At 40.4% G+C, this 26,107-nt stretch overlaps 1 protein-coding gene across 2 annotated transcripts; it reads left to right on the top strand.

Moving 5' to 3' along the window:
* The first annotated feature begins 950 nt into the window (after nt 1–950).
* Nucleotides 951–22,177, top strand: Gja3 (gap junction protein alpha 3). 2 transcript variants are annotated; one of them, XM_046447625.2, is made up of 2 exons: nt 951–1,086; nt 19,625–22,177. In XM_046447625.2, the coding sequence occupies exon 2, from the start codon at nt 19,642–19,644 to the stop codon at nt 20,956–20,958; it is 1,317 nt and encodes a 438-aa protein (XP_046303581.1). In that variant the 5' UTR covers nt 951–1,086; nt 19,625–19,641; the 3' UTR covers nt 20,959–22,177. The 2 variants fall into 2 exon arrangements, with proteins under 2 accessions (XP_046303581.1, XP_046303588.1); XM_046447632.2 differs by lacking the exon at nt 951–1,086 and adding an exon at nt 10,619–15,233.
* Nucleotides 22,178–26,107: the final 3,930 nt, after the last annotated feature.

Genomic DNA, 26,107 nt, shown 5'->3' with positions numbered 1-26,107 from the left:
GCCCCGCCAAGTATCAAGCTCCTCAAACAAGTTATTTTTAAAAATAAATAAATATTAAGAAGAATCCATATGCCTGCAGGCTAAATTAAGTGTGTGTGACAGGAAGCAGGCTCCCGGCCCGCTATTTATAGCCTTCTCCCCTGCCTGGGGCGCCTCCTCGACAGTACCCACGCTGGCCAAGTCTGCTCTTCTGCCCAGGACTCGTTAGGCTAAGCCGGGACTCAGTGGGCTCAGGGCTCCAGCCCCACCCTGCGCTGTCGGTCCAGGGCCCAAGTCCCCAGGCGGCGGCACGCGGGAGGGGCAGAGGTGCCCCGACGCCCACACAATCCAGGTTCAGGGAGTGTAACTCCCTGAGAGTAACTGCAGGCCCGGACCCGGCGAACGAAAGCGTGGCCCGGGCAGATGAGCGCACGTACACTCTGAGGGTGCTCCCCGAGGCGGGTCGGGTCCGCGCGCGCTCAGCTCTGCCCTCCAACCCGCAATAACGTGCGTTGGTGGGTGTGGGTCGGCAGGGGGGAGTCCGGGTTTCCACACTCGGAGCTGGCAGGCAGTCCTGCAGGCGCGGATGCGAAGTGCCGGGTTTGGGGATGCGGATGCGTGGTATGGGTCCAGGTGCGGGGTGCAGGTGTAGGTTCGCAGTGGGATGTGAAAGTGGAGTATGGGTGCGCCTGCGAGATGAGACTATAGGTGCGAGGTAAGGTGCAAATGCGTGGTGTGGACGCCGATGCGAGATGGGATGGTGAATGCCGGGTACGCGGCGCTTGCAGGGTGGGGATGTGGGGCGCGGGTGTGTGGTATGCGCGCGGGATGGAGGTGCGCTTGGACCCTGGCACCGCCCCCGCGCGGCCCGGGCAGGGGGGAGGCGGCGGGGGGCGTGGCGCGGCGGCCGGGGGCTGCGGCACGGGGGCGCCCGACGCGGAGCGCGCTGGGGCGGCGGGGATGGCGGCCGGGGCGGGGAGGCCGGGCCCTGGTGTGGGGCGCACGCGTGAAGTTGCACCGCACGTGTGAAAGGAATTCTCGTTTTCAAAGCGTTGGAGAGTCCTGCTCGGGAAGGAGCGCGTCTGGTCACCGCCGCAGTAGAGCGGGGTAAGGCGGGCTGGGGCGCTCAGGAGGCCGGCGCCGGGGCCGAGGGCAGCGCCCGGCAAGGGACGGGCGGGACACGACGTCGCTACCCTCCTGGGACAGCTCCGGAAGTCTGGGCCCGCGCGTGGGCGGCTCCCAGCTCCCTGGAGTTCTTTCGGGATACTTGGAAGAGTTAGGAGAACCGCAGGGCTGGGGAGCTGGGCCCTAGAGAAACTTTTGGCATAATTGACCTCCATTCTTTGCTCCTGGAAGTTTCAGCGGAGCTCCAGTTCTCCTTGATGGGTGGCTAAGGCTGAAGTCGTTTTCTTGGGAATGTCTTCCCTCTGGTTTGGGGGTCATCAGGGGCTGCCCCAGAACATTAGGGAGCGTAAGGAATACTTGAAAACTCTCACAGCTAACAGCTGCAGAGAGGGGAGTGCAACTGTGCGGGCGATACCATCGCCATGGTCTCTGAAATTGTGCTGGGAAGGTTTGGAAACGAAGTTGACTTGCCTTTAAGAAACTTTCTTAAAGTTTCTTTTTTTTTCTTTTTAAAGAATTACATAAGAAATTAGTGCTACGACGTAATTTCCTGATCTATATGCTTGTGATAATGTAAGTGTTAAGAATTTACGGAACAGTGGAAAAACACTTATCTGCACTCTACAGTAATCCTTTCCTTTAGGAGACTTGTAGAGACAGTAAATCACAGTGATCCGGCGACTCTATTACTTTGCTGCCTACTACTCCACATTTTACTGAACAGATTCATCCCACTATGCACAGTTCGTGAATTTTTGTGACTGGGGCTTCAAAACCCGTTTTTATTTTATCAAGGTGCTTGCAAAATATGCCATTTAAAAATGATTATAGGACTGGAGTTGTAACTCATTGTAGAACACTTGCCCAACAAACCCAGGCCGCGGGGTCAATGCCCAAAATCTGGGAAGAAAAAAAAAAGTGATTATATACAAACAGCTGAGAAATGAATTATGTATTGGCTCTCACCTAAAAATTCAAAACGATGGTGCATCACCACTGGCAGATCATCCACAGTGCTATGGAATGTATTGCAAAACAAACGTTAAAAGATTAGAAAGGAAAAAGGGGGGATTTATTTTCCAAATACCAGTGTGTTCAAAGTAAACATCAGCTAATTTGGCACAGAATCCACCGGCTCAGCAGTTTGGATCCTGTTGAGATAAGCATCAAATAAGGGCAATGCACGTGTCCCTTTAGGGTGAAGTAATTCATAAAACTGTAGTACTGGTAATAAATTAGTGCTGTTTGTTAACCAGTGCATGGCTGAAACTTGTCTTTAAATATAATGGCAGGAAGTCAGGTCTGGTGGTGCATGCCTGTAATCCAGCTACTCAAGAGGCTCAAGCAAGAGGATTTTGAGTTGGAGGACAGCCTGGGCAATTTAGCAAGAAGTGAAATAAATTTTAAAAGGGTTGGGCGATGTAGCTCAGTGGTAGAGCACCTACTTAGCATGCCCAGGACCCTGGATTCAGTTCCTACTACTGCTACTAGTATTATTAGTAATAATAATAGTATTAGTAGCAATAATAATAATAAAATAGCAGGTAATATTTTAATTCTTTGCCAATAAGAAAAAGAATTTTGACCCAATTTTTTTTAAAATTATTTTATTTGGAGACAATCCAAGTACATGAAAATTTCAAAGTTCACAAAAGTATAGGTAAAATGGGCTGTGGTTGCAACTCACAGAGAGAGTGCTTGACTAACGTGTGAGGCACTGGGTTTGATCCTCAGCACCATATAAAAATAAATAAATAAAATAAAAGTATTGTGCCCATCTACAACTAAAAAAAAAGGGGGTTTTTTTGGTTTTCATTTTTTTTTTAAGCATAGGTAAAAAGAGGGGCTGGGGTTGTGGCTCAGCAGTAAAGTGCTTGCCTAGCATGTGTGAGGCACTGGGTTTGATTCTCAGCACTATATATAAATAAATGAATAAAATAAAGATCCATCAACATCTTAAAAATATATATTTTAAAGAAGTATAGATGAAAAGAAAAGTCCCCCTCCAACCCCAATTCCCCTCCTCAGAGGCAACCACTGTAATGATTTCTTCAATGTAAATGTCTCATTTGTACCTTATAATATATTATTTCTTTTTTGTCTTTCTGTTTTTGTTAGTGCATTATAGCTATAGATGATATTAGGTTTCATTTTGGCAGAATCATATTATCCAGTTTTCTGAATGCTAACTTACATTTTTAGTTATTGCATTTATTTTTCTTAATTAAAATAATTTTTGCACTTGAGTTTGAAACTTAAAATAATGTGAATTCCAGAAAGCCTCATGCATGTAAAGAATTTAAACTATGTTTTTTCAAATGTGGTCATTTCTGGAACATGCACCTAATGTTAAATAGGATAGATATATTTTTAGGATCTTAAGTGTTTCACATAATTATGCAATAACTTAATAAATGCAGAGCTTTTGTAATTTGCTAAAATAGCGTCAAAACATTCCAGAATACATTGAGAAGCATTTTATCCTGTGTAGAAAGCCTGAAGAAATAGCCAAATTCACTTAATGGCTTGATAAACCTGTAGTCTCAATCTCCTTTCTGCCTTTGTATAATGCCTAGTCCCAGTATTTTGATCCTCTTTTTTATTTTTTTTAAACAAATCTTCCTCTTCCATGGATTACAAATGAATCTCCTTAGGATAAGGACTATATCTTAATTATTTAAATATCCTCAGTGCACAGTATATATAGTGCCACACATATACAAGCTATTTTATAAATATTCACTGAATTGAAGAGAGAAAAGAAATCCAATTCTGTACATGTAACTATACCAGCATATGTATGTAAACTATATGTTTTGCAATTTTAATATAATGCTTAAAGGCAATGAAATAAAGTTGCATCTTAAATTTTGTTCTTACAGTGATGGGAAGTTCTTCGTCATGGTAATTAGGTTGGTGCCCTATTGCTTGCTTTTTAAACTGTACTAAGGCTCCAGAAATATGGCCTAGTAATGGTTGGTATGAATAGTTTCCGCACTCTTGCATTTTTCTTTAATTTGAAGAATTAGTGATTTACTTTAAATTTACTGTTAACAAACTAAAGATACTAAATATATAAATCAATTTTTTTTCACTTAGTCCACCTGATGATCTCCATAAATTGTTCATTTATTCATGATACTCCAATTCCTCTTAGATTTGAAATAAATCTTTTTGTTCAGGAACACAGAAGAGATCTCTATTATATACTAATAGAGTAGGTTTGAGTAAGAAAAGTGAAATTATATTTATACTGTAGGAATTTTTCTGCAACAAAGAAAACATTTAAATGTATAATTTGTAATATAAATGGATAATAAAATATAAAAATTATCAAGTTGTGAGGTTTTGTTCACTAAATAAGAGTAAAATTATCTGAATTTGCTTTGAAATTATGATTCTAATTTATGTGATAAAGTAACTGGACTGTCCTTAGCATGTCAATGATTATTTAACAATTTTTATAAAAGGTGAAAATGCCCTCTTTAGATTTTCACTGGAAGAGTGAAAGCTTAAAATGTACTCTAACCTGTGTTTCTAAATATGTATATTGGAAAATGTGTCAGAATTTGATATAATACAAAAGACAACTGTTGTAACCTGAACCGTCCGCCTGGTGTATGAAGTCATGCGGAAGGAGGGGAAGGTAAGTTGTACCAGGAGTTGGAAATCAGAAGTTCACCACTTTGGGATGTGCAACCTTAGGCAAATCTCAGTGCCCTCTCTGTGCCTCCATTTCCTTGTTTATAAAAAAGAAGATAAACTAGAGTGCCTTGAATTTTTTTCCAATACTGCAATGTTATGATACCATATTTCTTCCATGGATAATGAGTAAGGTTCCTGAATGATGTCATTGGGTTCGTATAGGGAAATTACCTTTTGACTGTATTTATGAAGTCAGTGTTTGAAATACTAATCAGTCTTTGTGACTCGGCGTTTTAGACAAGAACCTGTTCAGATCACTGGTATGCTAAACCACCACCCCTGTAATTTTATTTATTATTCTAAGCAGCCCCTCAGAAAGTGGGATACTGATGCATTCCATTTTACTTTGAGTAGTAACTTTTTTCATTACTTAATTATTAAAACTTGGAGTATCAATGTTGAAGTAAGTACATTAGAGTTAACATACCATTAAATATCTAAATAAAATGTTGGGTAAGTGAAGAATTCTAGTGGAATTCACAGTTCTTTCACAGAAGTTATTTAAAAACTTATAATGCCATTTAATAATTGGCAGAAGAAACCAGAGGACTTGGCCAGGGTAATGGAAAGGGAGGGTATCTGGAGGGCTTAAGAGGAACCCTGTGTGACATGAATAGTCCTGGAGGGCAGTTGTGTTTCTAATTATGCTCCGCACTGTCTCCATCTTTCTTTTAGTTGAACTGAAGCTTGGCCAGCTGTTAAGTTTCTAACTTAATGTTAGAACTCTAATTGTGGAAATAGTGACTTAATATTTCCAAAAGGAGTATTTATTTTAGTCAAGTGTTTCAAGAAGAAAATACAGATTAAAAAGTTAATTTTGCCCTCTTGAATATAAAACATTAAAAACCTTTGGTTTTAAATAAACACATTTTTTTAAATTACTTCCAAATTAAAATTAGCTGTCATTGCAACAAGGTGTGGTGGCATGTACCTGTTACCCCAGCTACTCGGGAGGCTGAGGCAGGAGCATTACTTTAGCACACAAGTTCAAGGTGATCCTGGAACATTGCAAGACCCTGTCTTAAAAAAATAAAATTAGCTCTCACTAGGCTTTTAATTGCAATAGGTCAAGAAATAAAAACTGATTCATTCTTTCCTTTGAATAGAGATGAAAAGTGTTCATTTGTACTTAGCCAAATTAAGGCTCAAGAGCAGTCAGCTTTTCAGGTACTCATAAATGATTAAAATCCCCACATGAAAGAGAAAATAAGATGATAGTAATGCATGGCATACATTATTACAAGTGCTTCCCATACATTCTTATTTCATAAGTAATATAAGTAAAATTAAAAGTGTAATTTAAAAATGAATTTTGTAAATGCAGATATAACAAAGAAAAAAAACAATTTGGTGTTTCTGGAGACTTATTCTGTGACTATAAAATGTACTCCTAGCAGTGCTTTAGAACTGTGAGTAAAGAAGTTGGAAAAATTAATGTTTTATAATTTCACTAAAATCAGTTGATTCTGAATGGGAATTTCCTGCCAGAGCATTAAATTATTAAGTTAATGAAAAAAGTCTCATACAATGTTTACCAATTTATTCAACAGCAAAGAATAAAGACATGGGATCCATTGCAGATAGAAAATTGTTCAAAAATAATTAAGAATGACCTGCATTTTACCTTTTAAAAAAAAAAGAGAGAGAGAGAATTTTTTAATATTTTCGGCAGACACAACATCTTTATGTGTATGTATGTGGTGCTGAGGATGGAACCCAGTGCCGCACGCATGCCAGGTGAGCACGCTACCGCTTGATCTACATCCCCAGCCCATGCATTTTACCTTTTAAAGTGGGGATAGAAACCCCCGTGACTATATAATAATAATAAAAATTTTACACTTAGGTAAAGGAGGCCCTTAAATTATATATGGGTATTTTATAGTAATCCTGGGAAATACTAAAATTGGTATTATCTATTTAAAAGATCCATAGGAATTTTTCGCAGACTTATTCTATGCCATGAATATAGCATACATGGTAAGACACTGGGGAAAAAAACAACAACAAAGTAAACTGTCATTCCTTTTTAAACATATCAAAGTTAGTTCTTTTAAAAAGAAAAAAAAAAAGAAAAACTGTGCTGGGGGATATTCAGTTCAGTAATAGAGCACTTACCCATCATGTGCAAGGCCCTGAGTTTGTTCCCCAGTACCAAAAAGAAAGAAAAGAATAACTTCTAACAGGACTAATATTTTTAAAGCCCCAAGCAATATTTGGAACCAAACAAAGGAATCTAGTACAGATATAGGGTTTAAAGAGCATAAGAAAATGCCAAAGAATTTTATGTTAATAAATTTGAAATAGATGAAATGGAAAATTTTCTAAAAGATACAAATGATCAAAATTAACTTAAAAATAGCAAACCTTACATATATCAGTTATGGTTCATGAAATTGAGTTTGTAAACAAATCATCTTCCTAGCCCTATTAAAAATATCTCAAACTGTTTTATAGGATTCTTATATGAGCTTATTTAAAGAAATTTAAAATTTTTCAGTCTTAAATAACTTACATGCCAAAATCTGATGATAGTTTTTTTTAAAAAAGTTGAGCTCAATCTTAGGTATGAACAAACAAGAATCCAAAATGGAGTTTTAGCAAATTAAATATTCTAGTAGTATTGAGAATTAAATCATGATAAGAACTTATACCAGCAAAGCTAAGGTGATCAAACTCACAATAGATACTAGGAAATAGTGCTCTACTAAATCCAGTACTCATTCATGGTTTAGAAAACAAAAATAGCACAAAGTTTATAGAAAAGACTAGACAGAAATTTCCTTAGCTAGATATAAGTTAAAACATCATCATGGTCAATAATAAAATTTTAGAATTATTTGTGTTAAAATCAGAAACAAGAAAGTATGTCATCTACAGGCAGTAGAAGTCTTGGCTGGCTCTGGAAGACAAGAAAAAGCAATAACAGAAATTAATGTTAGAAAAGGAAGAGATACATTTATGCTTAATAGCAGATGTTATAATTGTGTGTCTACATAGAACATTCAAAGGAATATTCCACTATAAATATTAAGTGCCTTCTAACAGGTTGCTGGATACAAGATTAATGTATAAAAATAATGTTCAGGCTGAGGGTATAGCTTAATGGTAAAGTTGTGCCTAACATGCATGAGACTCTGGGTTCCATTCTTAGTGCTTTCAAAAACAAAAATAATGTTTCTGGGTATCAATGATAACCAATCATAAAATTTGAAAAACTATTTAGAACAACTCTAAAGCATCTGGGAATAAACCTTACAAAATATGTATGAGGTTTACAAGGTCAAGATTCAAAGTACAATTGAAAGATATTAAAAAGTTCCTCACTGGTGGCATAGTTGTGCCCCTTGCTGGGGAAACTAGATTGTAAAGAGGTAAATTTGATTTGTCTATTAATTTAATGCATTTCAATTAAAATTGTACCTTGGATTTTTGTGTAACTTGATAAATTGAAACCAAATGTCATATGCAGAACAAGGTTGAGGGACTCGCCCTACCATATATCAAGTACAGTCACTCCTGAGTATCCACTGGGAATTGGTCCCAGGAACCTCCCTGCCCAACATACACACCATCCCATGCAGAAAGTAAAAATCTATGGATGCTCAAGTACCTTATGTGAAATGGCATAGTATTTGAATAGAACCTTTCTGTACACAACCTCCTATATACATTAAACCATCTCTAGGTGACTTATTAATACCTAATACAGTATAATTTTATGTAAGTAGTTATCATATGTATAAGAGAATCAAAGCAAGAAAAATGTTTATACATGTTCAGTTCAGATGCAAGTTTTTAATTCATATTTTTGATCTGAGGTTGGTTGAATTCCTGGTTGGTTTTGGAGGGTCAACTATACTGTCTTAAGTGTGAAAGATGAAATAAGCTAATGGAAAAGTCTTTCCACTGCTGAAAAGATAACTAGGGCAGCCCATTTATCAACATATATTATTTATGACTAGTTCAGCCCACTGTGTCCTTTTAGATAGCAAAAATTAGCATGTGAGCCACCACTGCCTCCAAACCTGAGCAGACATTACTAACTGAACATAGAACTCTTTCTGGCTAAGCCTCACAATTCCACTCAACAATATTCCAGACAATCACACACAGTTAATACAAAATTAATCTACCTAGCCCTACCCCACATTATATTACTTCATTATATTACATTATACTCTATTTACCTAATTTGTAAACCCAGTAACAGTGTTTTGTCAAGATATTGCTATATTGGGCTGGGATTGTGGCTCAGAGGAAGTGTGTTTGCCTAGCATGTGTGAGGCACTGGGTTCGATTCTCAGCACCACGTTAAAAAAAATTAAAAAATAAAGGTACTGTGTCCATCTATACTAAAAAATAAATTTTTAAAAATTTTATTATAAAATTTTTTATATTGATATTGTTATAAAAAGATATTGAGTATAATACAGATTAAATCTTTTGGTTCTGTTTCTACTCTAGTCTTAACTCAAACTTGCATTGCTGATGAGCAGCTCCCTCACAAGCCCCTCTGTGCCGCAGTCTGGCTGGGCACAATCAGGAGCCACTTGTCAAAAGAAACTAACTTTATTTTTAGAACCACACATGACAAACAAAATAGTCTCTCAGGAAAAACCCTCAGAGCCTCAACTGCCACCACCGGCTTTTCACAAGCCTCTCTCTCCCACACAAGCTTCTCCCCACCTCCCACAATCCTCCTGCTCTAGAGGCCGATTGGCTGGGTCACGTGGGCGGAGCCAAAAAAGTCCCCCAATGAGCAGCTCCGTGGTCTGAAAGGGCAGGGAAACAGTCCAATGAGCATCACCGCAGAGGAGCCAATCAGCTAGATGTTGCTGGGGCCGAGGAGCCAATCAGCTAGATGTTGCTGGGGCTGCTGTGAGCCAATCATCAGCCGGCAGCTGGAAGTTTGCTGGCAGCTGGAAGTTTGCTGGGGCCCCTCAGGCTGTGGCTCTCAACACCTCTGTGCTTACCTTGCAGATGATCCAGAACCCCAGGTCTCTGACCTCAGCCCCTCTTATTCTCTGCTGCCCTAGATGATCTCCATGCAGTCTGAGGGTTTAAAATACCATCTGCTTGACAACAGATCCCAGATGTGAACCTTCAGCCCTAACACTTCCATGTCTATTAGGCATTTAAACTTCATACATCCCAATTAAACTCTTGATTGCCATGCCCTTCCCCAACCTGACCCTCCTCTGCCTTCCCCATCTTGGAAAAAGACAGTTCCATTTCTCTAAATGGAGGCATGAACACAGTTCTCTTTGGTCTCCCCTCCCCATCCCACCCCACTCATAGGCATTTCTCCGTGGGGGCAACCTTCATGCATGTTCTCCTGTTTCTCACCACTTGCACTGCTTCTCTGGATACCAGCATGGTCCCTTCACTGGAGGCTTTGGGCTCACCCTTGCCCCTTTCCTGCCTGGAATACTCTGCTTCCTTAGCTGAGGCTTCCCTTTTCTTTTGTCTTCATGTCCTCACTCCCTGCCCACTACCCTATGAAGCCTTCCCTGCTCCTCTCTGACCATATGCCCCCATCTATACCCCACTCCTTTCTGTGTCCCCAAAGAAGAGAGGGCACTGGCATATCTGACAAGGTATGGTTTGTGTGTCTGCCTCCCCCACCCCATACACACACCTAAGTGTTCAGTGGCAAGGGACAGAGCCCTTGTTTAATTCAATACCAAGTCCTCAGAGAATCCTTTGGGTTGAACATGTTGAAGGACTGCATGTTGCCTGTGGATCGGTGTCTGGCTGTGAAGGGAATGGAGGTGGAACTATACTCTCACCTTCTCTGGCCCCCATCATCGGACATTCTGTCTTCTCGGGGGCTTGAGTCTTGTCCTGGCTGGAGATGACCTCCTTTTTGACCTTGCTGACAGAAGTCTCGTTAGCACTCTAGAGGAGGTTTCATCCCACAGCTGCCCTCCCACCTCCCTCCTGTCATTGGAAGGAAGCTGCTTGTGTCTACCCATCCTCATCTTCTCTTGTGATTTCACTCTCTGATGTCTAATACCCACAACTCCCCTGACTTGAAGAATCTCCATTAGGCCCTGCACCTTCCTTTAATCCACATTGACTGTTCTTCCTTTGAGTTCTAGATTTATTGAGCAAGTGCTCTGTATATAATTTTACTCCCCCAATCTACTCCTCTTTAACTCTTCTCCTATATTTTTTGTCCCTACCCTCCCATGAGACTGGTCTCTTGAGGACCAACAGTGGTCTCCCTCTTGTGAGATCAAAGGGCCTTTTATTTGTTTTCATTCTTGAACACTGCAAAGAATGTTGACACTGTTAGTCACCCCTCTTCACAGTTCTCAAGGCTGCCTTCTGATACGTAAGTGTGACTCACAGGTATGCTGGCTCTCCTATCCTTGGTGCCCTTTTGCCCTTGAGCCCGTCCCTGGTCTTCAAGCCCCTTCTGGCTCCATATTGACTTTAGAAGCTGCAGGAGTTACCTGACCGTTTCTTCTGAGATTACAAGTTTCTGAACTTCCCATCTACTTGAGAGGCTGAGGCAAGAGGATCTCTTGAGGCCAGCCTGGGCAACACCCTTGTCTCTTTAAAAAAAGAGAGATGTTTCTATAAAACAACTGTTCAATATTCTTCAGACTTTTCAAGGTTAAGAAAAAGGTGAAATTTCTCAGACTAGAGAAGTCTTGGGAGATAGGAAACCTAAATTCAATGTGGTATGGTGAACCAGAAAAAGACATTATTCAGACAATTGCCAAAATTTAAATCATATTTTTAAGAGTATTTTATCAGGATGGGAGTATATCTCAGTGCATTGAGCACTTGCCCTGGGTTTGATCCCTAGCACCACACAGAAAAAGACAATTACAAAAAAAAAAAATATTTCACCAATGTTAATGTCATAGATTTTAATAATATTATGGCAGTTATCAAGTTGTTTGTATTTGGGGAATCTGGATGAAGAGTATGTAGAAACTTATGATATTTTTGAAAGATTTTTAATTCTAAAATTATTCTAAATTTAAAAAGCCTATTTCCCTGTTCTGTTAAAAAAAATTTTTTAACTAACTTTCCTACAATGACTGAAAAAGAGGAAATGATGATGCCAAAAATAAAAGATAATTTCACAGAGCATATTTTCCAAGAACCTAACAAAATCCAAACTTTTTGACTTTGAGGAAGCTCATCTGGCCCACACTGAAGGAGACCATTTTGTTGGCACCATCTAGTACCAGTGGGCTTGGTCTTCATTCACCTTGGTCCCTTCCCACAGTGCCTGGCTGTGGAACCATTCCCTGAAGTCCCACCTTTGCATATCCAAGTCATGAGTCCTTTCTGATATCTTGTTTCTTTGTTTTTTGTTTTCTGCCAATTTCGTCCTAAGGACTTTTTCTCTGCTCTTCACACCCCCTCCCATGAAGCCCCAACCACAGACAGATAGACCCTCCTCCTAATCACTTCCTGCATTCTGACAATGTTATTGGGGTTTTTTTCCATCATCGTATGAACATCATCAAGTCTACTTATACAAATTAACATGGTTATGGTATCATTGTGGTATAAGCTTATGGAACCTCATCATATATGTAATCCATCGTTGCCTGAAAGGTTATGGCAGCACATGACCTTAAAAATGCTCAATAATGCAGGGTACAGTATTCTATTGTTAGATCACATGAACCTTACAAAGTTAGCAGTCACACTTTGAGGTTTTCCATTAAAGATGAAAATAAACCTGTACTAGTCCATTTTGCATTACTGTGATGAAATGCCTGAGGTAGACTACTTAGAAAGAAGTTTATTCAGCTCATAGTTTTAGAGGTTCAAGGACCCTGTTGGCTGCAAAACATGTTGGGCAGCTAGGATCTCATAGTCACTTCCAAAAGCATACCCCCAGTTGACCTAAGAACCTCCCACCAGGCCTCACATCATCCTCCAACATTGCCATCCTGGGGACGAAGCTCCCAACACAACTCTGGGGGACAAACCACATCCAAATCATAGCACCCTCTCCTCCAAGTGGGTGCTAGGCATTCCCTTCACCCAACCTCTGTGCTAGTTCCCCTTGATCTCAATTTCTGAAGATCCTGTCTGAAGTATTCTTGCTGAGCCACTATGACTCATATCTGTACTGATTTTTCTATCTGACTAATACTAGAGATGTGATTTCTTTATTTTTCCCATATTTTTATTGGTTCATTATAGATGTACATGATGGTGGGATTCATTGTAAGGCTAAGATTTGAAAGTGGTATTAATTAAAAAAAAAAAAAACCTCTAGAACCTCTACTTGTCATCTGGAACCACCTGAAGTCTGACACTGTGCAGGGAGATGGATGCCACTTCTGCTTTGGAGGTGCCCATTTAATCTGACTTCTATCCAGATTGTTAATATTCCAAATAGTGCTCTGGTTAAATTTGTCATTCATGTGCATATGCATTTTACAAAACAAAACCCAACCTGTGAAGTGCAGCAGTGAGGTTCACCAGTGAGTATAGGGGACACACTTACCCTTGAATACTTAGGTTCTGTGGGGGAAACTGCATCCCTACCCCCAATACTGCTCCCAATGTGTAGACTGTCAGGCAGGAGGATGGAGTTCACTTTAAGCTCTGTGTCATCAATCATAGCTGCTGTCCTGTCAGGGCTAGTTATGTGCCTCAGCAATCCCAGAAGCATTATCTTCTAACACTGGGCTAATTGTGCACAGTGTATTGTATTTGTCTTTTGTGTACTTACTATTGATACAATTAAAGAGCAGAAAGAAGTAGAAACCATGATGAACAATGAAAAAGGAATCAGCTGATTTTTTCAAAAACTAGAACTTCAAAAAATATAAGCCATGGTCAGGAAGCTTTTATGATGATGTGATATGAAGTTATGGAAAATGTAGATATATATGAAAAGAAAATAAAAATCACCCCATTCTCAAAAACACCACTGTTAACATTTCAGTATCATTCTTCCTTTCTCTACATGCATGTGTGAGTATGTGTAAAACAGGTGATATTAGACCATAGTACTGTATGAGTCTTTTGTCATTTATCATTGTAGCATCAGTATTTCTTCAAATTATTAATGTGCTTTGAAATTATGTTTACTATAACAAGATATCAATATATTTCAATAGTCATGAATCATATTATATTTTAGTAATTATGAGTCAACCGTATATTTTCTTGTATGCCCAGTCTTATTCTGTAAGGAATTTAAGGTGGTATATCAATTAGGAATTATTTTGTCTGCAAGTAACACAAAAATATCTAACTAAAATAAATATAGTTTTTCCTCCTAACATAAAAAAGGCTGAAAGTGGCTGGTAGAGTTGATTCAACAACTCCACATTGTCCCAGCAGATGCCTTGGGGCTTTCTTGACTCTTCCCTCAAGCTTATTGACTCAAGTTTGCAAGATGGCTACCCAATTCCAGGTATCACATATGTACTCGATACAGAAACAGTACAAATAACATCTGCCTTTTTCTTTGAAAACCAGTTTTCCAGCAGGATTCTTATATCTCAGTGGGCAAAATGCATTTTATAGTCACTTCTAGCCAGAAGGGAGGATGGGGAAGCAAGGACTTCTCTTCCTAGTCACTTTATAGGCAGACAAAGGAGAAGAGATGACTAGGACCTGGGTTGTCAACCATTGGGTCAGCCACAGCCAGCCACAATGATTTATTTGACTGTCATCTTTTAAGGGACATTTCTGTTTCCAGCTCTTCCTTCTTGTAAGTAACATTTATAAGAAATCATGTACAAACATTTATATAAATAACTGGTTATTTTCTTAGTATTGGGCCCTACAAGTAGAATTCAAGGTCAAAGGTATTATAACTTTACATCTCTCATACATGTTACTAAATTCTTTCCCAGAAAAATCTTACCACTGTACATTACCATACAGAGTATATTGCTGGATGCTCCCACTTAAGACATGTTCTTAATTGTTCATCTCTCACATTTAATGAGCTGTAACCACTGCCAAAGCACAGGCAGATCATCCAGATAGCATCATTCTTACAGGCTGCACCAGAAGGTCACAGTGCAATTCCAGTGGCATATATTTGGATACTATGAACACTTGGGCTGAAAAAAGCCTGGAAAGGGGGAAGCCAGAATAGCTGAGTAACAAGACACTGTAGTAATAAGACACTGTAGAAGTCGTCGGCTTCTCCTTCCTCTTCTGATTTACCAATGAAATAAGGAGTTTGTGGCCCTGTGTTCCTTAACAGGTGCACACACACAATGAACATTTGGGCTGAGATAGTTACTTGCTCTGAGGTCACTCTGAACGTTGCAGAATATTTTTGCCTCTCTGACTCCACAGGGAAATGCCAGCAGCTCTGTCCAATCTGTGACGAACAGCAAAGTCTCCTTCCTTCCTGTGTGCCACCAATGCTGGGTGGGGAGCCCATCAGCCCCTGGATTGAGCACATCAACAAACAGGTGACACTGTGGCAAACAGTGCAAAACTGCTTGTGCATCAGAGGGTGGCTGGAAGCATTAGATACCCACACTATCTTCTCCTCACACACCTCCAGAAATGCACATCTTCCAGTTTTGCTGCAGATGTCAAGAGGGAGGGGTGCATGAGCCAGTTCCACCCTCAGGACCAGAGTTAAGGAGGACAAGCCTGCAGCAGTCAAGTGATCTTTGGAGACCAGAGACCCTGCTGTCCTTGACAGCAAAGAGAGGGGACACCTGTGTTGTTAGCCTGAGTGGGTAGGAGATGGAGGGAACTTCCTGAAACAGAGGAGAGCATGGTCAGGAGAAGAGATTACCCAGGGCAGTGGTGTAGGTCTGCATTGGCCACCTTTAAGGGGAATGTGAAGTAAGGACAATTCATCAGGCTGGGCTCTGGACGGGGATGGGTTTCAGGCTAGAGAAACACCATGTGCAGAAGCCATAACTGTGGTGTTTCAGAGGCTGCAGGAGTTTGATGTGCCTAGGGCTGTGGCCAGTCCTGATGGGTCTTGCATGCTACCATGGTTTGGTCCTATGCAGTGTTGGTCGGAGACTTGACAGTTCTTTGCTCAGGGCTATGTGTTAAAAGATCTCAGCAGACTGCAGAGAAGGGAGGGCTAAGGGCAGAGGTACCATTGGGGGTTTCTTAGTGAGCTTTTTGTCACCATATTGAAGGATCTGACACAGGCTACTTATGAAGTAGTTAATTTAGCTCACTGTTTTGAACATGGCACTGGCATTAGCTCAATTCTGGTGATTCTTTCACCAAATAAAAGATATCTGTGTGAAAGGAGGATCTTACATGGCTAAAAGGAAGTCAGAGAGGGGGGGGAAGAGAGGGGGGAGACCCCACAATCCTCCTTCAGAGGACTTCCCACTAGGCTCCACCCCTTAAAAGAACCATGACCTTCCAGTAGCACCATCCTGGGGACCAAGATTCAAACGCATGTACTTTTGGGGGACACTTAGCACCACATAAAAACCACAGCAAGGAACCTTCATGATAATCTTAAGGGCCCTGAGTGACTGTCCTAGGGATGCCTGTGAGGACTGATTAAGAGAATTATAGCTTGGAGGAGAAGCAGGAGGTCACCTAGAATGGTTCCCTGACTTTTGCCTCATGGGCAAAAGTGGGTTGTTTCATGTATAATAATTAAGTTTCAGAAGTAAAATATTTTACCTTCTAAGAATATGCAAAATGATACCAGTTACTAATTGAATAGAATCTATATAATATATTAATTTTTCTCAAATTAGTCATGTGTTAACTGCCATGACCACATATACATTAATAGTCATCATTCTTGATCCAGTGGCAGCTACCCATCTTATAGTCCCAAACCCATTTATCAGGATCAAACTGAGACTTATCCTGGAGTATTTACATTTTTAACTAGAGACAAAACTCTCACAGTAGAAATTCAAACATTAGCATGCTCGTGTGGGAATTTTCTTGGCAGAGTCAACTTTCTGTTAACTAAAATCACCCCATGTGGATATCACTAAGAAAAATATACAAAGAAAAATCTTGATATCATTAAGTGATCATTAGGTCTGGTTTGACATTAAGGTTCATGTCTAAAGCATCTTTTATGGTTAGAGAAATCTATGTCATTGTCAGCCTTCTCTTTTGCATTTTTAAGTAAATGAAGGTGATGGGGTTGTGGGTTCGATTTTCGGCACCACATATAAATAAATAAATAAAGTCCATTGACAACTAAAAATATATTTAAAAAAAGAAGAAGAAGAAGAAGATGCCAGTTATACCAGTCACAATATGGGACAAGGAGACTGTAGAGTCCATGAAGAGTAAGATTTCTCTAAAGATCTCGACTGAATAAGCAAAGAGTTGAAAGTGTATTCAAAGACAGGTATTCATCAGATTTCTAGCAAGTTTTATTTGCCTTCAATCCTAATCATAAAAATTAATATTTTGAACATTTTAAAATTTAAAATGTATTCCACTGGCAACCTAGGAATACTCATACAGCAGAGATGGCTTTCCTTACTGCCAAGAGTGGCTTTGAGAACGCTGAAGCTCTTCTTTAGTTCAGTCACAGTGCCCAGACTATTTGAGCAGCAATGACATGGGACACCTAATCTGTATCCCCTGTGTCTGAAGAGTGCTACTGCCTTCTAAAACAGAGTCCATGTCTTACCTCCCTTCATCACTGTCACCTATTTTCCACAGGCTCAGAGAGAGGCAGCTCCTGCTCCCAGACACATTCTTAACTCTTGCTGAGGGAGTCTAGAGTGTGCCTGCAGCTCTCCTGTCGTCAGGTGTAGTCACACCTATGAGCCCTGCCCAGCACCCTTGACTCTCCAGCCCAGAAGACCAAGGCCTGGTGGCTTTTCCCCTGTTTATTTGGCTCCACTGTAGCACCTTGGCTGCATTTGGAGGTGTTTCCCTAGTTCCCAGCACAGCACTAGGGACACATTGGATGCCTATTAGTGCTATTGGGTGACTTCCTGCTGAAGGACTGCAGCCCTGGTCCTGGAAGGATTATCACGACCTGTTATCCCTGGTACCTCCTCTGGCACCCAGCCACCACTCCATCCATCTTTGCCCAAGTGTCTAACTTGAGTTTCTGTAGGGACCACAAAGATTACACTTAATAGGAGAGGTGATTTTAGGTTGTATATTCATTGATATGGAATCAAATGATGAGAAACTCAATCCCTTAATTCTGTTTTCATCCTAACAGCGGTCTTGAAGGTCTCAGTTTGATTATAGTAGAGTCAGCGCTTCACATCTGTGAATTCAACCAATCAAGGATCAGAAATATTTCAGGGGGGAAAATGGGTCTATACTGAACATGTACAGACTTTTTTCTAGTTATTACTCCCTAAACATTACAACAACTATTTACATAGCATTTACACCTATTAGGTATTGTAAGTCATCTAGATATGTTTTAAGGTATACAAGAGGATGAGTACAGGTTCAGTGCAAAAACTGTGCCATTTTATATACAAAACTTGAGCATCCACAGATTTTGGTATCTTTCAGGATCCTGGAACCAATCCCCTTTGTATCTTTAACACACCTCTAATACTTCTAACCTCGCTCTTTAAATAAATAAAGAGTTTATACTCAGGGGTTGTTTGTGAGGGGAAGCTAGAGCAAACAATTGTCAACAATGTATTTAAAGCTACCTTCCATTTATGGTATCAGTACCTCCTTTTAGAGAAGTGATGTAGAGTTTCCTATTTAAGCTAAATTTAAGCATAAAAAGAAAGTTGCTATTAAGAAAAAAAGTAAATAATAAGAATGGTAGTAGATTAATATGGCAAGGTGACATATGACACATGACTTATAATACCAATACAACATGACATATTATGAAGGTGACACGGGAATAACAACAATTTGGGAAAAATTTGCTCTAATTCACACAAACAAAGGTGAAGATTTGGAGTTGGTTTGAGCTGCAGGTAGAGTCCAGAGCTCCTGTGGGGATACCATGCTTCTGTGGAGAAAGATGTGGGGAGTTAGAGGTCAGGTGAATCATTTCTCTTTCTAGCCTTCCTTTCCTCATCTCTGAAATAAGGAGTGGAACACATGGTTATCTTGTTTATGCCAGCAATTACTACTTGTGACTACTGCACAGTGCTGTGGATATGAATTCAATTCTGTTCCACAAGTTAATAGGGAAATAACATCCAGTACTTCAATGTCCATTGACTCCAGGACCCCTATGGATGCTAAAGTCCACAGATGCTCATGTCCCTTATATAAAATGGCTTAGTATTGCATAGAATCTACACATACCATTTTGTATACTTAAACCATCTCTAGAAGACCTGATATGGTGTAAATACTGTGGAAATGGTTGTTATACTGTATTAAGAAATAATGACAGCCAGGTACGGTGGCACATGCCTATAATCCCAGCGGCTGAGGAGGCTGAGGCGGCTGAGGCAGGAGAATCTCCAGTTCAAAGCCAGCCTCAGCAATTTAGAGAGAGACTTAACTCAACAAGAACCTGTCTCTAGTTAAAATATTAAAAAGGGTTGGGGGAAGTAGCTCAGTGATTAATTGCCCCTGGGTTCAATCCCTGGTACCAAAAAAAAAAAAAAAAAAAATGAATGAATGGAAGTTTGTACTTGTTGAGGACAGATGCAATGCCACCCGCCACCCGCCCCCATTATTTTTTCATCTGAGGTTGGTTGAACCTAAGGATGTGAGGAGCTGACTATGCACATGTGTACCTACATCCTTAAGGAGAGTTCCCCAGCACTACCCATGTTTGGAAGTGGGAGTACAGCTGATAGGACTCAATTCTAGTACTCATCGTGATTGCCCTGGGGTGGTTGACCTCTGCAGCTCAACTACTCTAACCTGCGTATTAATGCGCAATGTTCCCTTACAGGTTAGCAATCTGAAGCAATGGGTGACTGGAGCTTTCTGGGGCGACTACTAGAGAACGCACAGGAGCACTCCACAGTCATCGGCAAGGTTTGGCTGACGGTGCTGTTCATCTTCAGAATCCTGGTGCTGGGGGCCGCAGCAGAGGAGGTGTGGGGTGATGAGCAGTCCGACTTCACCTGCAACACCCAGCAGCCCGGCTGCGAGAATGTGTGCTACGACAGGGCCTTCCCCATCTCGCACATCCGCTTCTGGGTGCTGCAGATTATCTTCGTGTCCACGCCCACCCTCATCTACCTGGGCCATGTACTGCACATTGTGCGCATGGAAGAGAAGAAGAAAGAGAGGGAGGAGGAGCTGCTGAGGAGAGAAAACCCGCACCTTGAGCGGGGTCAGGAGTCTCTAGATGGGGCTGGCTCTCAGGATAAGACTGTGGTGCGTGATGACCGAGGCAAGGTGCGCATCGCTGGGGCGCTGCTGCGGACCTACGTCTTCAACATCATCTTTAAGACGCTCTTTGAGGTGGGCTTCATCGCTGGGCAATACTTTCTGTATGGCTTCCAACTGCAGCCGCTCTACCGATGTGACCGGTGGCCCTGCCCCAACATGGTGGATTGCTTCATCTCCAGACCCACCGAGAAGACCATCTTCATCATCTTCATGCTAGCGGTGGCCTGTGCCTCTCTTGTACTCAACATGCTGGAGATTTACCACTTGGGCTGGAAAAAATTCAAACAAGGAGTGACTGATCATTTCGGCCCAGACACCTCCGAATCCAAGCTGGTGGCCGCAGAGCCATTGCCACTCGCTTCCCGCCCACCCACTGTCACTATTGGATTCCCACCTTTATACACGCATTATGCCTCTCCCCTGGGACAGGCAGGCGAAGCAGGGTACCCCGGAGCCCCGCCACCAGCAGCAGACTTCAAAATGGTAGCATTGAATGAGTCACAAGGGAAGGGCCACCCTGCCAAGCTCTACAATAACCAACACCTGTTGATGACAGAGCAGAACTGGGCCAACCAAGCAGCGGAGCATCAGACTCCGGCGCGGAAAGCCTCCTCCGCAGCGCCCAGTCCCGCAGCCCCAAGCCCCGCAGGCAGCAATAGCCAGCGGCTCCCACCGGAGGCTGGGCAGGGGGGCACCGCACCCCAGCTGCTGGAGGACCGGAGCGGCAGCAGCTTGGAAGAGAGTGCCTTGGCTGTGACACCCGAAGAAGAGGAGCAGGCCTTGACCACCACAGCAGAGATGCATGAGCCTCCCTTGCTCCTTACAGACCCAGGAAGGTCCAGCAAGGCCAGCAGTGGGCGGGCCAGGCCAGGTGACTTGGCCATCTAGCGGTGGTCTCTCCAGACAGCTTTATAATACATTTTTTTCTAGAAACCAAAACCAAAGCCAAAGTTCAAATCAGCAGGTAGAAACAGCCTGAAAATAAGAGCGCGCTGGAGTCCCAGAAGGGAGATGTGGAGCAGAATCTATCAGGTGTTCGTGTTTAATGCTTGCTGTTCTTAACACTGAGTTATAGTGGAGATGATTCCAACGTTTCTGAGTTTGTGAGGTGGGGCAAAGCTGAGGGCAGTTGTTGGCCTTTAAAGATATTCACAGCAGCCCAGCAGCCTGATTGCTGTTAGGCCTCTGGGTTCCTGCTGTCTCTGTGGTTAACTGTTCTGTTGTGACAAAGCAACAGGTGTCTGCAGCCCTTCAGCTAGGGACAATTAGGTTTTCTATTCCTAACCTCACCAGAGCCTTTGGGCAGCCCAGCAAGTCAGACACACTTAGCTCTATCTCTGCTTGATACTTTTAACTTAGAGTTGAATTTCATTTGGGATATTTGCCAAACTGCACTAAAAAAAGATTTAGAGTGAGTCCATATAGTGTCATTTGAGTTTCTGAAATTGGATGTGAAGCCCAGGATATCAAACTACAAGCTTCATGACAAGTGACAAAGAGCAGTTACCCTCCAGAGTCAGATTCAGTGAGACAGAGCCACAGAGGTTGCTGGTAGAAGGCAGGTGGAGATGCAGCGCCACTTGAGAAAATTTTTCAACAGCTGAGGAAATGGACATGGAAGTGTGGCAGGAATGTCTTAGGTATTTATTTTTTAAATGATATTTTGTGCTTTGCTCTGAATGGAACAGGTATGCCTATTTTCCCCCCACTTTCTATCTTTTAGGAAAAATAGTACTGTTAAAATGAGTACTGACACAGAGAATGCTAATTTGTCCTAGTACATACTAGTAAAGATTTTTGAACTTCCTTTTAAAAGAAATTCTTCAACTTCATGAGTCAGTTAATCATGATGAGAACGTAATATAGAAAATAAAAGCAGGGGGGGATTTAAGTGCATTTCAAATACTTGAAGTTGTGAAGTTTTTGAATGGGAGGTTAAAAGTTAACTACTATTGCCAGGAGAAATATTTATACAGATGAATCAATGATGATCTACACTTTTTTTTTTAAGAAAACAGTACAAAATAAAACACTTTGAGTTTCCTAACTATTCTTTGTGGGTAGCCTGTTTGCTTTCTAAAGTTTAAATAAAAGTGTCTGGGTTTTACTGCCTGTGTAAAAGTGTGTGCTGATTGTGGGGTATACATCTTATTTCCCACCCATACGAGAGCTGTCCTGACAGGGAAGCTATTTATGTGTGTGGGCCCAGCTTGAAGATGTCAGAATTTTTGTACGGCACACACTGCTATAGAGTCTTGATCACAATATGTTTATAAACTGATGAGCAATGGTCATTTGAGCCTGTCTCCACTCACACTTTTCACTTCCAACTTCCACCGAGTATTGTTAGCAAGCATCTTTAGCCCTATTCAGCAGAAGATCATATATTTTTCCATATAATTCATTTCTTTTTATAAACCAATTTCCTGGTGATTCATGTGAGGCCATACTCTACAACATACTTTATGTTTTGTATCATAAAGGGTGATCCACTAACAATCTGATGAAAAGAGTGTGATTTTTTTTAACCCTCTGATTCATGTTTGCAACTCATTTGCATAGGAATCAACATGATTTATTAGTGTGTTCTTCTTGCCCTAGAATGCCCTGGACAATTAATTGCCTAGGTTTGGAAAATGCTAGATTTCCATATATATACTGAAAGCAGAGCTCAGCCCTTTGGAAAATTATTTAAATTATTCTTCTCAATTCTCCTAGCCTGGTGAATATCTAGAGCCATTCTAGATGCAGAAGTTCTAACTCATCACGTTGCAGTGAGTACCTTAGCTTTAGGGCAAAAGGACTTTAGCTATCCTGAGTGAAGGGCTGCTAGAAAATCCTAATGTGAAAAGCATTCTGATAAAAATCTTTACTCCTTTTAGAAAATGCAGCAATACAGCTGGGGATGTAACTCGGTGGTTGACAAGACCCTGGGTTTGATCCCCAGCACTGCCTCCAACACACACACCAAAAAAAAATGCAATTGCAGTCATCAGAGACCATAGGTATGACTCAGGGTAGATGCAAATGCTTATTTAGTAAAGTTCTACCATAAAAATGTTAATAATAAGTGTCTTATTTATCCACAGTTTGATTTCAGGTGGGAGTGGAGAAGAGAGTAAGAACTCAAACTGTTTATTTACATTTTGAAACTGAATTCTATTTGCAATATGTTCATGCAAATGCCAGTATTGTTTAATTGGTCATAGTCTAGTTGGCCCATTAGTTCATGGATAGGATGTAAAATTGGATTCACCTACTTTAAAACCACTAATTTGTAAAGAAATGAAATTTTGCAGTAGAACATTGCCTATGATATTTTTTCAAGTTAGCGTAATAATTTCAATTCCTATAAAGAAATGAAAGTGTGTCTTATATTGTGTTCTTATTTGAGAATACAGTATCCATGATCCTAGTGAGTCTTGACAGTGTAGAATTGCTCTCTATTTAACCAATCATTTTAAGCATTGAAATGTGCAATAAAAATAGAAATTGCCTCTCCCTGTGGCCAAGATTCTGGACATTTTTTTCTATACTAGTTTGGAAATTTCACTGACACTAATTTTCCTTTGATTTAATGGAAAAACTCTAAAATTTCTAAACTTATTTTAAAATTCAGATGCTATACCTATCATATTTACATACAAATGATTTTTAATCTGCAGTATTACAACACAGTTACTCCTTACATCCCTGTTTTTAGAAGCACAGTCATCAGTTAACCCTAAGCTCAACTATGGTGGTTACAAAATGTTAAGCCTCACTATTGTCAAAGGACTCAAATCCATTTTTTTTTAATTCTGAAAGATTTCCTATGATTACTTTCTCCTAAGTTTTATATTATTATCTTTTTTTACCTTTATTTTATTTATTTATTTTTATGTGGTGCTGAGGATTGAACCCAGTGCCTCACACGTGCTAGGCAAGTGTTCCACCACTGAACCACAATCCCAACCCCTCTATTATTATCTTACTGAATTATTCTTGGTATTTTTTCCTTAAAAAATTGATAAAGAAAAAAAACATAGTTTAAGTTTCAAAAGAAAAGAAAAATGGGTGGTGGGGGGGGGGACCAAGCTAGCATATTTCTTTGATTATTTTTATTTCTATATTTTTTTTGCAGTATGGGGGATGAGCTGTATCCCCAACCCTTTTTGTTTTTAATTTTGAGACAGGGTCTCACTCAGTTGCCCAAAGCTGGCCTTGAATTTGTGATCCTCCTGTCTCAGACTCTGGAGTTACTGGACTGGAGTGTTCTGACATGCCTGGCTAAGCCAGCATGTTCCTGATATACCCTGTCTTTACTGGATAACTAAGTGAATAAATCATAGGATTCTTACATAAGAATACCTAGAATAAGAACTATGAATATAATTCAAACATCTCTTTATTAAGTATAACCTGTGGGTTAGGGTATAGCTCAATGGTGGTGCACTTACCTAGCATGTGCAAGGCCCATCCCCAGTAATGATGATGATGAAGATGATGATGATGATGATAACAATAATGGGGTTTAGGTCTTTTTTCAGTTTGGGCTGATGCTGATGATGATTACTAACACTTCCTTTAAACTTTAAGGAATGAACTTTAAACTTTAACTGAATGAAGTTTTTTTTTAATTCTTATTGACCTTTTCATTCTGATATTTATAACATTAATACACTGATCTCTACCATAATAAATATTTGTAGTGAGTATTGCATGATTTAAGAGGGTTACTATTTTTTGCAGAGATCAACAGATTTCTACCAGTTCAGGATATTTTAAATATCTTTTAAATATAATGTACATTCAGAGTTAGGGAATGGAGGCTAGGGATGTAGCTCAGTGGTAAAGCACTTGCTTAGCATGTGTACGGCCCTGGATTGCATCACTAGCATTGCAGAAGAAAAAAGGGAATTTATTTCTCTTCTTAATTCTGCATTACATTGTGTCTGTTCACTCTGTGAATCCTAAAGCCTCAAGCTTTTTTGTTGTTGTTGTTCCCCTTTACATTATCAACTGTCATAACAAGGCTTTTTCATGGCCAGTTAGGGATTTAAATGGCACTAAAAGCATTTTTTAGAAAGTATTATATTTGAAGATATTTGTTGTGCAAATATTAACTTAGCTCCTATATTTACAAAACTCTTTATACTAATACTTAAAACTTGATTTTTGTGCCATAACCATGTCTTTCCCAGATTAATTTGTAACTGAAATAAGCATTTTCTAAAATAAGTAATAAAAAGTGGGTAAATTTAAATCTCTAGTTCTGGAGTTGGTCAACTGTTTTTATTGATAGACTCCCTGAGAAGATTTTAAAAATAATAGTTTTGTTTTTATTAGGACAAGGAGCCTTTTCCTGTAGAAGCTTAAGAAATTGCTGCTATGACTGTTCTGTGGTTTTGCAGGCTGTTACCAACTTGAAATTTGGATCTTCCAATGGTTCTTCTAGCATCACTATTATAGTGTGTTAATCTGAAGAAATAATATTAAAAAGTTCGCCTTCTCTCTGATCCTTAAATTCCCCCTTTCTACATGGTACTACTGAGCTCTGTGGGGCTTATGAGTAAGAGGTCTCTTTAGCAAAGTAGGAGTTCATGGTACCTGAGAAAGTTTTTCTGTATATAATTATAAATATGCATATAGCTATATCTTTGCCTTGAGGACACTATGGGCAATACCTGAAATGTGTCTGATTTCCCATCTTGATCATTGAAATACAGTTCCCACTGAACATTGTTTTTGCTATGTGTGCGCTGATTTCCAGAGACACAAGTAACCAAAAAATGCCAGCTAACTACTTTGAAGGTTCTCAGAAACTCAGCTCCACCAAACAAAAACTGGTAGTATTTCTCATATTTCAGACAAGAAATGAAAAAAAAAAAAACTGTTGTAATGGACAGCTTGGGAAAGGCAGACTTCACTTTGTGGAGGTATGTTAAACAGTGAGCCCTAAGCCATGTTTGGTGGGCCTGGTCAGATCTCAGTGGTCAGAGTGGCTTGGCTTAGTGACAATGCTCAGGACAAATGTCCAAACACTACATCACACCTA

The sequence above is a fragment of the Marmota monax genome, unplaced genomic scaffold (genome assembly GCF_021218885.2).
Source record: "Marmota monax isolate L192 unplaced genomic scaffold, Marmota_monax_Labrador192_F-V1.1 WCK01_AAM20220418_F8-fsc00043, whole genome shotgun sequence".
NCBI lineage: Eukaryota > Metazoa > Chordata > Mammalia > Rodentia > Sciuridae > Marmota > Marmota monax.
This window is presented reverse-complemented; position numbering and strand designations above follow the sequence as displayed.